General features: G+C 39.8%; 1 protein-coding gene across 3 annotated transcripts; it reads left to right on the forward strand.

The window, feature by feature from the left end:
* Positions 1 to 362: 362 nt before the first annotated feature.
* LOC121621196 (immunoglobulin lambda-1 light chain-like) lies at positions 363 to 11,341 on the forward strand. Of its 3 annotated transcripts, XM_041957567.1 has the most exons (5): positions 363 to 498; positions 591 to 903; positions 6,993 to 6,996; positions 9,959 to 9,992; positions 10,815 to 11,341. In XM_041957567.1, the coding sequence occupies exons 1-5, from the start codon at positions 459 to 461 to the stop codon at positions 11,138 to 11,140; spliced, it is 717 nt and encodes a 238-aa protein (XP_041813501.1). In that variant the 5' UTR covers positions 363 to 458; the 3' UTR covers positions 11,141 to 11,341. The 3 variants fall into 3 exon arrangements, with proteins under 3 accessions (XP_041813501.1, XP_041813500.1, XP_041813499.1); XM_041957566.1 differs by lacking the exon at positions 6,993 to 6,996 and having other exon boundaries at positions 591 to 907; XM_041957565.1 differs by lacking the exons at positions 363 to 498; positions 591 to 903; positions 6,993 to 6,996 and adding exons at positions 8,633 to 8,689; positions 8,775 to 9,100.
* The last annotated feature ends 3,744 nt before the right edge of the window (positions 11,342 to 15,085 follow it).

Genomic DNA, 15,085 nt, shown 5'->3' on the forward strand with positions numbered 1-15,085 from the left:
TTCACTGTTGTTTATCCAATATTTTGAAAAATGAATCTTGAACTCATGAATCTCATTAATCAGCCTCTGGACGCAGGAAAAACACACAACTCTGATGATGATTTTCTCATGTCATCTGTTTCAAACTGCACTTTTTCAACCCCAGAAGAACGATTATGAATGCAGAAAGTGTAATTTTCTGCACAGAAGATGTGAGACCAACGAGTTTGTCTGGTCACAGAAGGTGCAGTAACTCGGGTATTTCCTGCTTTGCAATCAGAGAAACCTTCCCGAGTGTCAAACAAAGACTGAAAATATTTTCAAAGCAAAGCTCCTCCTCCTGTCAGTCACTCTCAGTTTCAGTGTTGTACTAAATTGCTCCTCCAGCACCTCCTCTCCTCATCCTCCAAACCCTCCAATCTGTCAGCAGGAAGCTCACTTTCCCAGTTACAAGGCCATTCTCAGCACACACTGACAACATGCTGGGGACCCTCTGCACTCTCATCACTGCTCTAACATGTAAGGAGGCTGACTGACTGCAGCTTTGACCTCATGTTGGATTCATCAGTCTGTGTGTTTCTCTTCACTTCACGTCATCTTGTTGTTTCCAGGTGTGAGAGGTGTGACGGTGGTGACACAGAAGCCTCCTGTTGTGGCGCTGAGGACAGGAGAGACAGCCACCATGGACTGTAACTCTGCTTTAGATGGACCTCGCTGGTATAAACAGATTCCAGGAGGAGTTCCTCAGTTTATACTTAATTATTATCACACCTTTAGCTCTCCTCAATATGGTTCTGGTTTCTCGTCTCCAAAGTTCACATCTACTCATCAGTCACAATCAGATTATCGTTTGACAATCAGCAATGTGGAGGAGGGAGACTCAGCAGTCTATTACTGTAGCACATGGGACAGCTCTGCTAAGGAGTGGGTATCACAGTGATTTACACTGTGACAAAAACCTCCTCACTGAACACTTCTGCTTTTTGAGGCTCTGACACGTCTTGACTTGCAGTCAGCAAACAGCAAATTCTTTGTCCAACTTCACCAAATGTGTATTAAAATTATCTTTACAATCTTCTCAATCCCTTCATAAAATCCTGACAACTATCCAGTGGTCGTTGTCCATTATACAAACAATATTTTCTCAAATAAAGTCAAGTGTGTGACATGACTGTAAAATCATTGTTACACTAGATAGTCATATTAATGAAAATTTTAATTTATTATGGTTATAATTATCATAAAAGATTTAAAATAAAGCCAAAATTTTTGGCCACTTTCTCCTTTGTCGTCAATATTTTACCCTTTCATTAGATTGTCAAATCCTGGAACTATCTAGTTGTAGCTTTCTGTTTTATGTTCACAACATTAACATAAGTTAAATGTTAAATTAATTTGTCTTCCAAACCATCAAAAGATCACAACATAACAGAAAAACACATTCTTGTTTGAATCTGCATTCTCATCATGTAGTCAATCCTGTTCTCAAGAAATACTCATGTGCACATGTAGTGATGATTATTATTCTTACACTAACCTTGGTCACAGTGTTTCCACCAATCTGTCAGAACTGGGTCTTCTGCATTGTGCACATTTACAGAAAAACATCCAAGAAGACATCAATGTCTTAATTATCATATTTATAAAATTAGGTTTTATACATTTTCATTCATTTTATATCATTCAAAAAATGAATTCTTTTCACATAATGGGTGAAAATGTTTAGGTGGTTATGCAGAAAATGTTAAAATATTTTATCTCGGCACATTTATTATGTTGTCAAAACAGTTAGATTATTGATTAGATTTTGGAGAGGTTGAGACTGACCATCAGCCAGCTCAAAAAGAAGCTAAACAACTGTTACCCACAGGAAGAGACCCTCAGCAGTCAGACATAGGACCTGACCCTCAGCAGCCAGCCACAGGACCACACCCTCAGCAGCCAGCCACTGGACCAGACCATCAGCAGCCAGCAAGTGGAGCAATATGGAAAAAAATGGTGAAACTGAATCGTCGTCTTGACCAAGGGATGAGACTCTGCCCCTTATGTGGTGTATAGGCTGGCATGTAGAGGGGTGTTCAATGTGTTCAATGGGGCTGATGTGTTGTGTGGCCTGACATGAATGTATTCAATTTCTTATTAACTTAAAAGAAATAAACATCAAGAGTTTGTTGTTCATGATATACAAATTTTTGTCCATCCATACCTTTTTTTTAAATCACATTCTATCACAAAAAATGAATTTCACTTTTATTCACCAATGATCTAACACAGGGAAATGGCAAATATTGTCCACATATGATGTCTATATTGCTTGTAATTGGGTTGAAATAAACATTTGTCCAGGGTTTTGTTTTTTTTTTGTTGTTTTTTTTTTGCAAATTGTTCCGGCTGTATTGATCTAAAAACCCAATAATGTGTTGAGTCCACCAGACCTGTGAACACTGGCTGAGTAACAAAAACATGAAAACCACACAAGCTTCAGTCATTTCTGTTTTGCATCATGAACTGATGTCAGAGGGATCATCCCGTCTACTTCTTTTGATGATTAATGATCATGTTAGAAGTTATTATTAGGAAAAGGAGATGTGACTGCAGACGTAAGAAACATCTTGTGTTGATATTTTGAATTGTGTGCTGTTAGAATGGATCATTTAAAGTGACAAATATGAAACATGTTGAATCTCAATTAATTTCTATGCTAATTAGACATGTGGTCATAAACAATTTGTTAATGGAGCTGGAGCTGATTTCTGAGTGAAACCAGTGTTGAGTGTTGAAACCCCTCCTCCTCCTCTTCTCCTCTCCTCAGTGTCTTTATAAGCTTCAGTCTCTCTTCTCCTCACACTCCAACCCTGCTCACCTCTCAGCTGGACAGTAAGGGACGTTTACACCACACACTGACAACATGCTGGGGACCCTCTGCACTCTCATCACTGCTCTAACATGTAAGATATTCTCCTCATTGCTTTTACAGCCCAGATGTTCACACACAAACCTTTCACTCATGGATTTTTCTCTATATGTTGACAGATGTTGATGCAGTGATAGTGTTGACCCAGACGCCTGCTGTCCACACAGTTTCTCCTGGACAAGAGGTTGTTCTCCACTGCAAAACTGATTCTGGATTTTATGTCAGCTGGTATAAACAGGTTCCTGGTGAAGCGCCTCAGTTTGTTGTCAGATTTTACTATGAGGACAGTTTACTCATCTTTGGAACAGGATTCTCCTCAGACAGATTCAACTCGAAATCCACATCAAACACAGATATCAGTTGATCATTAAGAGGGCAGAGGCAGGAGACTCTGCTGTCTATTACAGTCAAACATGGGACAACTCTGCCCAGGAGTACGTATCACAGTGATTTACACTGTGACAAAAACCTCCTCACTAACTACTTCTGCTTTCTGAGTCTCTCACACATGAACTAAAGCTCTCTATAACTACCAAACATGAGACTTTAAAAACAACTACAAACCAGTTTCATCAGTCAAATCTTGAAAGACCAATTTCATATAAAAGTAACTGACAAAACTCTCTCAACACTGAACTTAGAGAAATAATCAGATTCAGTTTTTATCATTTTCTTTGTTTCATTTTGTTCTTTTCATTTACTCGAGACAAACACTGATGACTGACAAAAAGACAAACAGAGAATTTATTCTAACTACTGGGCATAAAGATATGTGGTAAATATCTGCATTGATCAATAAGTGGAAATGATGACTTTCTTCTGTTTGTGGTCTCAGAGACTCTGTCTCTGAAACAACATTAAATCCAAAGGATTTTGACGAATATATGTGTGTAATCAAACTTATCAAAGTATAGGAATATGACCTCAAACATCAGACATGTCATCATGAGTCATAACACATTTTACATTTCTTGCCAAACAAATTGAATTTAAAGCTGTCAACACAAAGCTTTATGGTCCTTTCTCTATTTCATCGCTTCCATCAAGTCCAGTTTGAGGCAAAGTGGAGGATGACCACTTCAATAGTTTTCTACAAAGTGGGTTTTAATGAAGTCATAAAAAGAACAAATTGAGTGTATTTACACATACAGCAGTGAGTCTGTGGTTCTACACAGCCTGATAAGTTCAGTATAGCATGAGCCATTTAAAAAAAATAAAAATACAAAAAATTGTGGACACAAAAAACTGGTTCATTTATTTGTATTCTTAAAAACATCATTTAAAACAATAATGTTCAACAATTTTATTTTTCTCCTGATGTTCATCTCACTGATAATTACAGTTAATCCAGGATACACAGATAACAGACTTATTTCTCTGACTTCAAAATGCATATTTCAATTCAGAAAGCTCCATTCTTATTGGTTATTAAAGATCACAATCACTCTGTCTGCTTTTAGATGTTTGAAGTCGTGAAGAAAATTCAGAGGAAATGAGCAAATGGAAGTGAGTTTTCATCCTCAGTCAGTGAAGCATCACCTCTCTACTCCTCCCTCTCTTCCTTCCCAGGATGCACCTGCAGGCCTCCTCTCCTTATTTATAGCTGCATGTAAATGAAGAGATCAAGCGTCAGCTTTTTGGCAAGATGCAGTGTGACAGTGTGTGTGTGCAGTGGCGTGCACAAACTTTTTGAAGGGCAGGGGTGTAAAGGAAAAAAAGGGCACATATAGCGTGTCCTCGCCACCGAAGAGGGCATTTTAGCACGCATTTTGGCTCCCAGGGGGCACTTTAGAGCGCGTTTTGGCATCCAAGAGGGCACTTCAGTGCACGTTTTGGCTCCCAGGGGGCACTTTAGCGTGCATTTTTCAGAAACTGGGCCACGGGGGGGGGGTGTTCGCCCCCCCTGCCCCGCCGCTGTGCACGCCACTGCGTGTGTGTGTGTGTGTGTCTGTGTTTTGGGGGTGGGGGGTGGGGTTGATGCTCTGAGATATTTGGATACTTTATCAGTAAAGACTGGATGATGGACATTATGTACAACCTGAACAGAGCATTTGGAGTGCACTATAGGACAGAGACAGCATTGGTTTAAGTCACAAACAAGCTTCTAATTGCATCAGACAAAGGACTTTTCTTTGCCATTAAGGGCACTGCATTAAGCTGGTCTAACTCCTACTTTTCAGAACGATTTCATTTTGTACAGGTTAATGATGACTCCTCTGTGTACACGAAAGCAAGTCACTGAGTTTCCCAGGGTTCTGTGGTTGGATCGATCCTATTCACTCTATGCTTCCTTTCGGCAAAATTATCAGGAAACATTCCATACATTTTAATTGTTATGCAGATGATAAACACTTTAGGACTATGGACTAGTACTATTAGAACTATGGATGGCATTGCACTGGCCTCCAGCCCCACTGCAAGGAATCCAGGAGTCATCTTTGATCAGAATATGTCATTGAACTCCCATGTAAAACAAATTTCAAGGACTGCCTTTTTCCACCTACAATGTAAGAATCAGGCACTTCCTGTCTCAAAATAATGCAGAAAAACTAGTCCACACATTTGTTATTTCCAGGCTTGATTAATGCAATTCCTCACTGTCAGGCTGTCCTGGTTCATCACTAAATACTCTTCCAGCTGATCCAGAAAGCTGCGGCACGTGTTCTGACAAAAACGAGGAAAAGAGATCTTGTTTCTCCGATATTAGCCGCTCTGTACTGGCTCCCTGTAAAATCCAAAATAGAAATGAAAATCCTTCTCCTTACCTACAAAGCATTAAATGGTCAGGCACCATCTTGTCATAAAAAGCTCATAGTACCCTATTATCCCAGTAGATCATTGAGATCCCAGAACGCAGGCTTACTGGTGGTTACTAAAGTCTCTAAAACTAGAATGGGAGCCAGAGCCTTTAGCTATCAAGCTCCTCTCCTGTGGAGCCATCTTCCAGTCGCTGGCCGGGAGGCAGATACTCTCTACATTTAAGAGCAGGCTTAAAACTTTCCTTTTTGATAAAGCCAACACTTTGGGCTTGCTCAGGCTTTCCTTGGACCAGCCCCTAGCTATGCTGCCATAGGATTAGGCTGGGGACTTCCAATGACAAGTAAAGCTCCTCTGTTCTTCTCTCCCTCTTCATCTCTGTGGATTCCTGTCCAAGGCAGGCTGCCGACTGGGCTTCTTCTCCGCAGTCTTTGTGCTGTCTTGTCTTGCAGGTGAACCCGACCTATTGATGAGAGCTGCATCTCCTGCTGTGGCCCTGCCAGACATCCACTGCAACTTTTATTGCTAGATCACTAGTCCTGTGCTATGTTTACATACTATCTGCTATTAACATGTGAAAACAGACATAAATACATCACATATGCATATACTATGCCATATGGACTTCATGTGACGGTTAGTGCTGAGAGAGACCCAGGAGCGGAAGCGGAGAGGGTTAAAAGGTTTTATTTACAACAACAAAAACAGAAGTCGCTGGCAGCGTGAGGTCCAAAAAACATTAACTAAGAGAGGACCAGAGAGTGCTGGGCTGTGTGGGCATGGGAGGCACTGAAACAAAAAGGAGAGGAGACAATTACTCCAGGTGAACAATAACCAGAAAACACTAATGTACGTTACCACTAGAGATACGAGGCCACTGGTACCACGGTACGAAGAAGTATACTCTGCCGTCGAGGAGCGTCTCCACAGAGATTAAATAGGCGTCTTGATTTCAGGAAGTGGATTCAGGTGCGCCCAATCACTCCTCGACGCAGCAGGGGGGAAGGGAGCCTCAGGAAAACAAAACATAAGGTTAGCACCAACACAAAAGAACACAGGAAGTGGACCTTCAAAATAAATGCACCGGGAATACCAACCGCCACGCTTCATACAACAATAAATCTATTAGAGCTGTCAATACTGTGTTTTCCGTCCATCCTCGAACCTCACTCTCCCTGCCTCTCTCTCACCCAACCAGTGGAAGAAGATGGCCGCCAACCCAGAGCCTAATTCTGTTCGTGGTTTCTGTTAAAAGGAAGTTTTTCCTCAAATTATGTAATTAACTTAGAGTGAAGGAGTAGACGTTAATGACAGAAAATGTGTCACAAAACACTAAAGACAGGAACATATAAGGAACATGAGCAAGGTTTTAAAGAAAATGTGAAGATAAAAACTCATGAACAACAACTTGTTGGTAAGAACTGATATGAGGATGAGATGTGAAGCAACATAAAGTCTGTTTGAACTCTTGCTGAAACTCCTCCTCCTCTCCTCAGTGTCTTTATAAGCTTCAGTCTCTCTTCTCCTCACACTCCAACCCTGCTCACCTCTCAGCTGGACAGTAAGGGACGTTTACACCACACACTGACAACATGCTGGGGACCCTCTGCACTCTCATCACTGCTCTAACATGTAAGATATTCTTCTCATTTCTTTTACAGCCCAGATGTTCACACACAAACCTTTCACTCATGGATTTTTCTCTGTATGTTGACAGATGTTGATGCAGTGATAGTGCTGACCCAGACGCCTGCTGTCCACACAGTTTCTGCAGGACAAGAGGTTGTTCTCCACTGCAACATTCAGAGAAATGATGGATATTATGTCAGTTGGTATAAACATGTTCCTGGTGAAGCTCCTCAGTATGTTCTCAGAGAGCGCCATACTAGCAGTTCCCTCAGCTTTGGAACAGGATTCTCCTCAGACAGATTCAACTCTAAATCCACATCAAACACAGATTACCAGTTCATCATTAAGAGGGCAGAGGCAGGAGACTCTGCTGTCTATTACTGTCACACATGGGACGACTATGCTGAGGAGCACGTATCACAGTAATTTACACTGTGACAAAAACCTCCTCACTAACTACTTCTGCTTTCTGAGTCTCTGACTCATGAACTAAAGCTCTCTATAACGACCAAACACGAGACTTTAAAAACAACTACAAACCAGTCTCATCAGTTTGATCGTGAAGACCAATTTGAAATAAAAGTTACTGACAAAACTCTCAACACTGAACTTGAAGAAATAATCAGATTCAGTTTTTATGATTTCCTTCGTTCCATTTTGTTCTTTTCATTTGCTCGAGACAAAAAACACCAACGACTGATTAAAGATAAGCAGAGAATGTTATTCTAACTGTTGGGGATAAATATATGTGGTAAATATCTGCACTGATCAATAAATGGAAATGTTGAATTTCATCTGTTTGTGGTCTCCGTCTGATTGGTGCTGTCAGCACGTTTTTTGCAGCATTTTACCTCCAAATACCCAATTATTCTGCATAAGTTTATGTTTTTGGAGTTTAATCACAGTTTGGTCATAAGAGGTCTAACAGTGAGTGTGACCTCTCTGAGGTTTAATTGACCTCAAACATCAGAAACGTCATCATGAGTCATAACACATTTTACATTTCTTTAATGACTTGTTGCCAAACAAATAAAATTTAAAGCTGTCAATACAAAGCTTTAAGCTTTAAGTATAGCAAATTTCAGATGTCAGAAAACAAAAAATGCAAAACCAATAGAAAATAATTTTGGAATTCAATGAAGCCACATTTATCATGTGATCATATTTTCTTGATGTCTTTCAACTCAACAAGACTTTAAAAAGAACATTTGTGCCGCCCCTGAGAATGTTAACAGTGATGTGAACTCCTCCTCCTCCTCTCCTCCTCTCCTCTCTGTCTTTATAAGCTTCAGTCTCTCTTCTCCTCACACTCCAACCCTGCTCACCTCTCAGCTGGACAGTAAGGGACGTTTACACCACACACTGACAACATGCTGGGGACCCTCTGCACTCTCATCACTGCTCTAACATGTAAGATATTCTTCTCATTGCTTTTACAGCCCAGATGTTCACACACAAACCTTTCACTCATGGATTTTTCTCTGTATGTTGACAGATGTTGATGCAGTGATAGTGTTGACCCAGACGCCTGCTGTCCACACAGTTTCTGCAGGACAAGAGGTTGTTCTCCACTGCAACATTCAGAGATATGATGGAAATTATGTTCGTTGGTATAAACAGGTTCCTGGTGAAGCTCCTCAGTTTGTTGTGAGCTTTTTCTATCCTCACAGTTCACTCATCTTTGGAACAGGATTCTCCTCAGACAGATTCAACTCTAAATCCACATCAAACATAGATTACCAGTTGATCATTAAGAGGGCAGAGGCAGGAGACTCTGCTGTCTATTACTGTGAAAGATGGTACGACTCTTCTAAGGAGATTGTATCACAGTGATATATACTGTGACAAAAACCTCGACACTATCTACTTCTGCTTTCTGAGTCTGTGAAACATAAACTAAAAATCTCTATAACGACCAAACATGAGACTATAAACCAGTTTCATCAGTTTGATCTTGAACGACCAATTTGAAATAAAAGTTACTGACAAAACTCTCTCAACACTGAACTTGAAGAAATAGTCAGATTCAGTGTTTGTCATTTACTTCATTTCATTCTGTTCTTTTCATTTGCTCGAGACAAAACAGAACACCAACGACTGATAAAGAAAGACAGAGAATTTATTCTAACTGCTGGGGATAAATATATGTGGTAAATATCTGCATTGATCAATAAGTGGACATGATGAATTTCTTCTGTTTGTGGTCTCAGAGACTCTGTCTGTGAAACAACATTAAATCCAAAGGATTTGAATCAGCTTTATCTGTGTAATTGGTGCTGTCGGCACTTTTTATGCAGCATTTCACCTCTCCAATACCCAATTATTGGCTGCAGTAGGTTTGACATGAAATAACTGTTATCCCATCCCTGCAGTCAATAACAGCCACACAAGTTTAGCTGCATTGTCTGAATGATGCTGTTTTGCAGGAGGAACATTAGACTGAATTGACTGATGATATCTGGACTTTGAACATCTCCAGCATGAAAACAAAAGGATGCAGCAGAAGATTCAGAGTCAGTCCTCAAGTCCAGCAGTGTTTGTGAATAGAAGCAGACTGATGAAGTGAAGGAGATGTTGACAGTGAAAGTTGGTCTCAACAAGATGTTTCAGTTCCACTCCCCTCATCAGTGAGAGTCAGGAGGTTTTTGTACAGCCATGTGTACAAACTGAATCACTGTGGTATTCGGACAAGGCACCAAGCTGACTGTGACAAGTAAGTACTTTTTATCTGATCATTAAACAAGACAGATTCTCTGCTTTTGTGTATAATTCAAGTATTTCATTTACTTGTTGCTTCTTGTCTGAAACATTGAACAGATGTTTAGTGATGTTTGTACAGCAGCTTTGAAACAGCATCAAGTTGTGCTTTACAAGACAAAGGACAGATGGACAGTCGATTATAGTATTTTGCCATTTTTCAATACAAATCTGGATTTTTTTTTTTTGCAAGTTAAATAAAAATAGTCGAACTTTCGACTTTTAAATTTATATTTAGGATTTTCAGATTAAGTTTATTCCACTATTTGTCAATAGTAATTAACATTTATTGCTATTGCTGAATGTTGATCTTGTAAAATTCTTGAAAATAAGAGTTTATTTATATTGATCTTCAGTCAATCAGGCAGAGTTAACATTGTGTATTTTGCTTTTGTGAAAATTTGATGCGACAGTCATCTTTCAGACTGAAGTGATATCTGCTGTAATTTAACACAATGACTGATAATATTAGATGATGGTCAATCACTGTGGTTGGACATAATTTCAGTGGTTGAATCAGAATCTTTCTGAAGTGATCCTCATGTGTCTGATTGCAGTGAGAAACTGGGAATGTTTCAAAATGGTTGAAAGTAAACTCTGCTCATGTCGTTGATGATGATTTTTATATATTCTGACTGATTTCAAAAGTTTATTTTTTACTTGAGATGATTTCATTGATTCTCCACATCCAAAACTGTGTCGAGCTTCTTTCTGTGACTTTTCTGTTTTCACTGACTTGATTTGTGTTTATTGATGAATGTGCTTCATGCGTTTTTAGGCTCCAGCCTCCCTCCTCCTGTCCTGACAGTCTTCCCTCCGTCCAGTGCTGAGCTCCAGTCCAACAAAGCCGCTCTGGTCTGTCTGTCCAGTCAGTCTGTGCCTTTTGCAGATGTGAGCTGGTTGGCTGGTGGGAGTCCAGTGAGCAGCGGGATCTCTACCAGCACCGCTGTTCAGCAAGCAGACCACACTTTCCAAATCAGCAGCTATCTGGCCATCCAGATGTCAGACTGGAACATGGATAAGGTTTACACATGTAAAGTGTCTTTGGGCTCCCAGACTTCAGAGAAAAACATCCACAAGTCAGACTGTCCCACTGAAGAATAGCAGAGGAGCAGAATGACCATTTCAAAGCTGCTTCTTTACTCTTTGTGCTGTTTGCTCATTACAAGGTTCACATACTAGAAAAGATGTGTGCATGCTTGTAATACATGTTGTGACCGTTAGGTGGAGGTGTTGTATCAGCTTTGCAACTGCTGCATTTGTCAAGACTCAATTAATAAAAAATAAACATACAAAAAAACTGTGGACAACAAAACTGTTTGTGTTTATTTGTTTTCTTGAAAACATCATTTAAAACAATAATGTTCAACAAAATGAATGAACTTCACAAGATTTTATTTTTCTCCTGAAGTTCATCTCACTGATAATTACAGTTAATCCAGGACACACAGATAACAAACATATTTGTCTGACTTCAAAATGCATATTTCAATTCAGAAAGCTCCTTTCTTATTGGTTGTTAGAGATTAATATCACTGTGTCCTGTTTTAGTTGTTTGAAGTTGTGAAAATGTTGGACAAATCAGATAAAATGAGCAAATGAAAGTGAGTTTTCATCCTCCGTCAGTGAAGCATCACCTCTCTACTCCTCCCTCTCTTCCTTCCCAGGATGCACCTGCAGGCCTCCTCTCCTTATTTATAGCTGCATGTAAATGAAGAGGTCAAGTGTCAGCTTTTGGCGAGATACTGTGTGTGTGTGTGTGTTTGTGTGCGTGTGTGTGTGTGTGTGTGTGTGTGCGCACAGCGAAAACATGTTTTCCAATAGATGAACACTGTTCACTGGACCGTCTGAGACCGTTTTTTATGTGCTATTTACAAAATTAATCTTGACCTCATGAATCTCATTAATCAGCCTTTGGAAAAACACACAACTCTGATGATCATTTTTACATGTCATCAGTTTCAAACTGCACTTTTTTAACCCCACAAGGATGATAGTGAATGCAGAAGGTGTAAATTTCTGCACAGAAGATATGAGACCAACAAGTTTGTCTGGTCACCGAACATGCAATAACTCAGGTATTTCCTGCTTTGCAATCAGAGAAATCCACCCGAGCAGTGTCAAACAGCGACTGAAAATATTTTAAAAGCAATATCCTAGAGCTCTCCAGGATATGGTTCTGGTTTTTCGTCTCCAAAGTTCACATCTACTCATCAGTCACAATCAGATTATCGTTTGATCATCAACAATGTGGAGGAGGGAGACTCAGCACTCTCTGACTCTGACACTCTGGTGATTGGCTGTCTTTTCACAGTGATTTGCACTGTGACAAGACAGTGGACTGTTGAGATGCTGAGCAGGATTAAAATAACAGAGATTTAGTGAACCTGAAGACAGGATTTCTCAGATGAGGAGTCACAGAAGTGGAGTTTGACTTGGCCATAGCATTTGTACCACGATGGCAAACTGATGGATATGGAGACAAGTGACTGAAAAACCAGGTTTGATGCGCTGCAGGGTCAATGAGTTGATGGGTTGTAGGTGAGCGGCTTGCAGCAGGTGTGTTGGCTGAACAGCAATCAGGAGCTCATGAACAGAGGAGTGCCACACCCACAACACAGCTACAGACAAACACTGAGAAACAAACAGGGGAGCACAGAACACACAATGTCAGAGAGAAAACACAGGAAACACCAGGAATAACTGAACTTCACGATGGCTGCAGAGGCTGGGGTCCTTGCTCAGACAAGATCAATGTTTATTGATCCCACAATGTGGAAATTAAGTGGTTACAGACAGCAAGAATAGCATGAATAAAAAGTAGAAGTTGAAAAAGAGGCATATAGACACATGGACAATTAAAAAAACGGATACAAAATAAATCAACTATATACATATATATATGTATATACATGTATATTCCGTAACAAAAGAGTAAAAATTATATTACCTTGAGAAGGATGGCTCAGTTTCTCTCTTGAAAATTTTGAATTGCACACATGTAAGATATGGATAATACAGTTCAATGTTTTTGTTCTGTTGCATGGCAGAAAAATATAACACATCAAAAAAAATTAATATTGCACAAGATATTTCCATTTAATGTGAAACATCAACACAGTGCTACATTCAATGATGCTGGAGTTCAACAGTCTGACAGCCACTGGAATGACGGATCTTGAAGTTGTGTTCCTTCTTGTGTCGTGAATGCAGCAGTCTGTTGCTGAAAGAGCTGCTTAAGGCTCCCACTGTCTCATGCAGGGGGTGAGATGGGTTGTCCATGGTTGATGTCGGCTTGGCTAACATCCTTGTCTCACCCATCCCCTTGATGGTGTCCACAGGACAGAGCCAACCTTTTGTTCAGCCTTTTTCTGTCCCTCTCAGAGCTCCCACAGCCCCAGCAGACCACGACATAGAAAACTGCAGATGACACTGCAATGTCATGAATGTACGTAAAAGAGTTTTGCACACTCCAAAGAACCTTATGTGTAATGGATGAACAAGGGGTTGAACCCAAAAAGCAGACCCAACAGATAGAGCCGGTGCAATTTTCTAAATGTATTAAGATCAGTGACAAACAAAATCAAGATGTACATGATGGTGAGGAAGGCTAGGATAGTAAGTAAAAAGTCCAAATAGGCAAATACATCCAATGAGGGAGCATAAGTCCAAAAATGAGAAAGCAAGCAAGGTCTAGTGCAAAACAAAGTAGAGTCCGAAAGCACGGGAAAACACTCAGGGAGGCAGGCATGCTTGACATAAAAGGTACAAGGACAACCTAGCAAATACACAAGGGGAGGGAAGACTAACAAGGAACAGGTGAAAACAATCAGACAAAATGTTTTAATAAAACATTTTGTTTTTTAGAGAAAAAAGACCACTTGAGATTATGAAGGCACTTGGATTCTCTTTTTTTATTTTTAATTTATGACCTATTAATATTGTTGCCACTCACAGATGAAGCAAATATGCATTGCTATATATTGACTTGATTCACTGCAATTTCCCAGTGCAGTAGTTTATTTTCATTCATGGATGTTCCTCTATTTAAACATGGTTTGTCTTTGAGTTTCTCATCGGATGAGGTAAACAGGAAGGTGCCTCTTTCACATTGTTTTCCATAGTAAACTCCTACATTCCTGTAAAATTTCAAGAAGTTCATTAAAAACGTATAACAGTCCCAAAGAAAATTAATATTTCACCTTTGTTTTTCTAATGGTATGTCACAAAAAACATGGACATTTGCTCTATTTATCTGGATGAATATCTATATTCAGACATCTATATTCATACTTTGAGGAACTATGCTTACATTTAACCAAAGTATATTTATATATTGAGGGCATCAACAACACTTTCATTCAAACCCTGTGTAATAATTCCAATTAATTCCTTCATTTGGCTAGAAATGACCCACTGAAGCAGGATATCCTTGTTTTTGGAATTTCACTGGCTATATGAAATGCCAGCTGTCCGTACACATGATTGGAGCTGGCTCAATCTTTACACAAAAGAAGGGAAGGAGGCACTTCCATTCACAAAGTCTGGTTGGCTGTTGTAGGCTGTGACCATGGCACAGAATGTTGCAGTTGGTCAAGTGAAATGTCAATCAAAAGGTCAGAGTGCAGCGGCCATTTTGAGACCAACATGTCGAGTTATAAGTTCATCAAGATCATCTCACCAAAGCAACTGTCAATCAAACCATTTAAATGTACCAGCATACTAGACTGTCTGCAATATGAGCCACGATAAGTACTGACATACCTGCATAAAAGTGACATACTCTGTAAACTCTGCATGCTGTCTATACTTTATTTGTGCCAAGCACAAATTAAGGTATTTGATGAATTTAAAGAGAGCTGACACTTCATTTACATGCAGCTATGTAAATAAGGAGAGGAGGTCTACCAGGTGCATGCCAGAAGGAGAGGGAGGAATAGAGAGGCGATGCTTCACTGACGGAGCATGAAAACTTTGTTTTATTTACTGATTTGAAAAGATGTTTTGAACAAACTGTGAGCAACTATAACCAGATGAATACCTGTTAGT

This window comes from Chelmon rostratus, chromosome 17 (genome assembly GCF_017976325.1).
Source record: "Chelmon rostratus isolate fCheRos1 chromosome 17, fCheRos1.pri, whole genome shotgun sequence".
Lineage (NCBI taxonomy): Eukaryota > Metazoa > Chordata > Actinopteri > Chaetodontiformes > Chaetodontidae > Chelmon > Chelmon rostratus.

Coding starts and splice junctions, on each gene's coding strand:
- LOC121621196 (XM_041957565.1), top strand. CDS start 8,650: ATGCTGGGGACCCTCTGCACTCTCATCACTGCTCTAACAT. Junction 9,101..9,958: donor ACGACTCTTCTAAGGAGATT/GTATCACAGTGA, acceptor TGAATCACTGTG/GTATTCGGACAAGGCACCAA. Junction 9,993..10,814: donor CACCAAGCTGACTGTGACAA/GTAAGTACTTTT, acceptor ATGCGTTTTTAG/GCTCCAGCCTCCCTCCTCCT.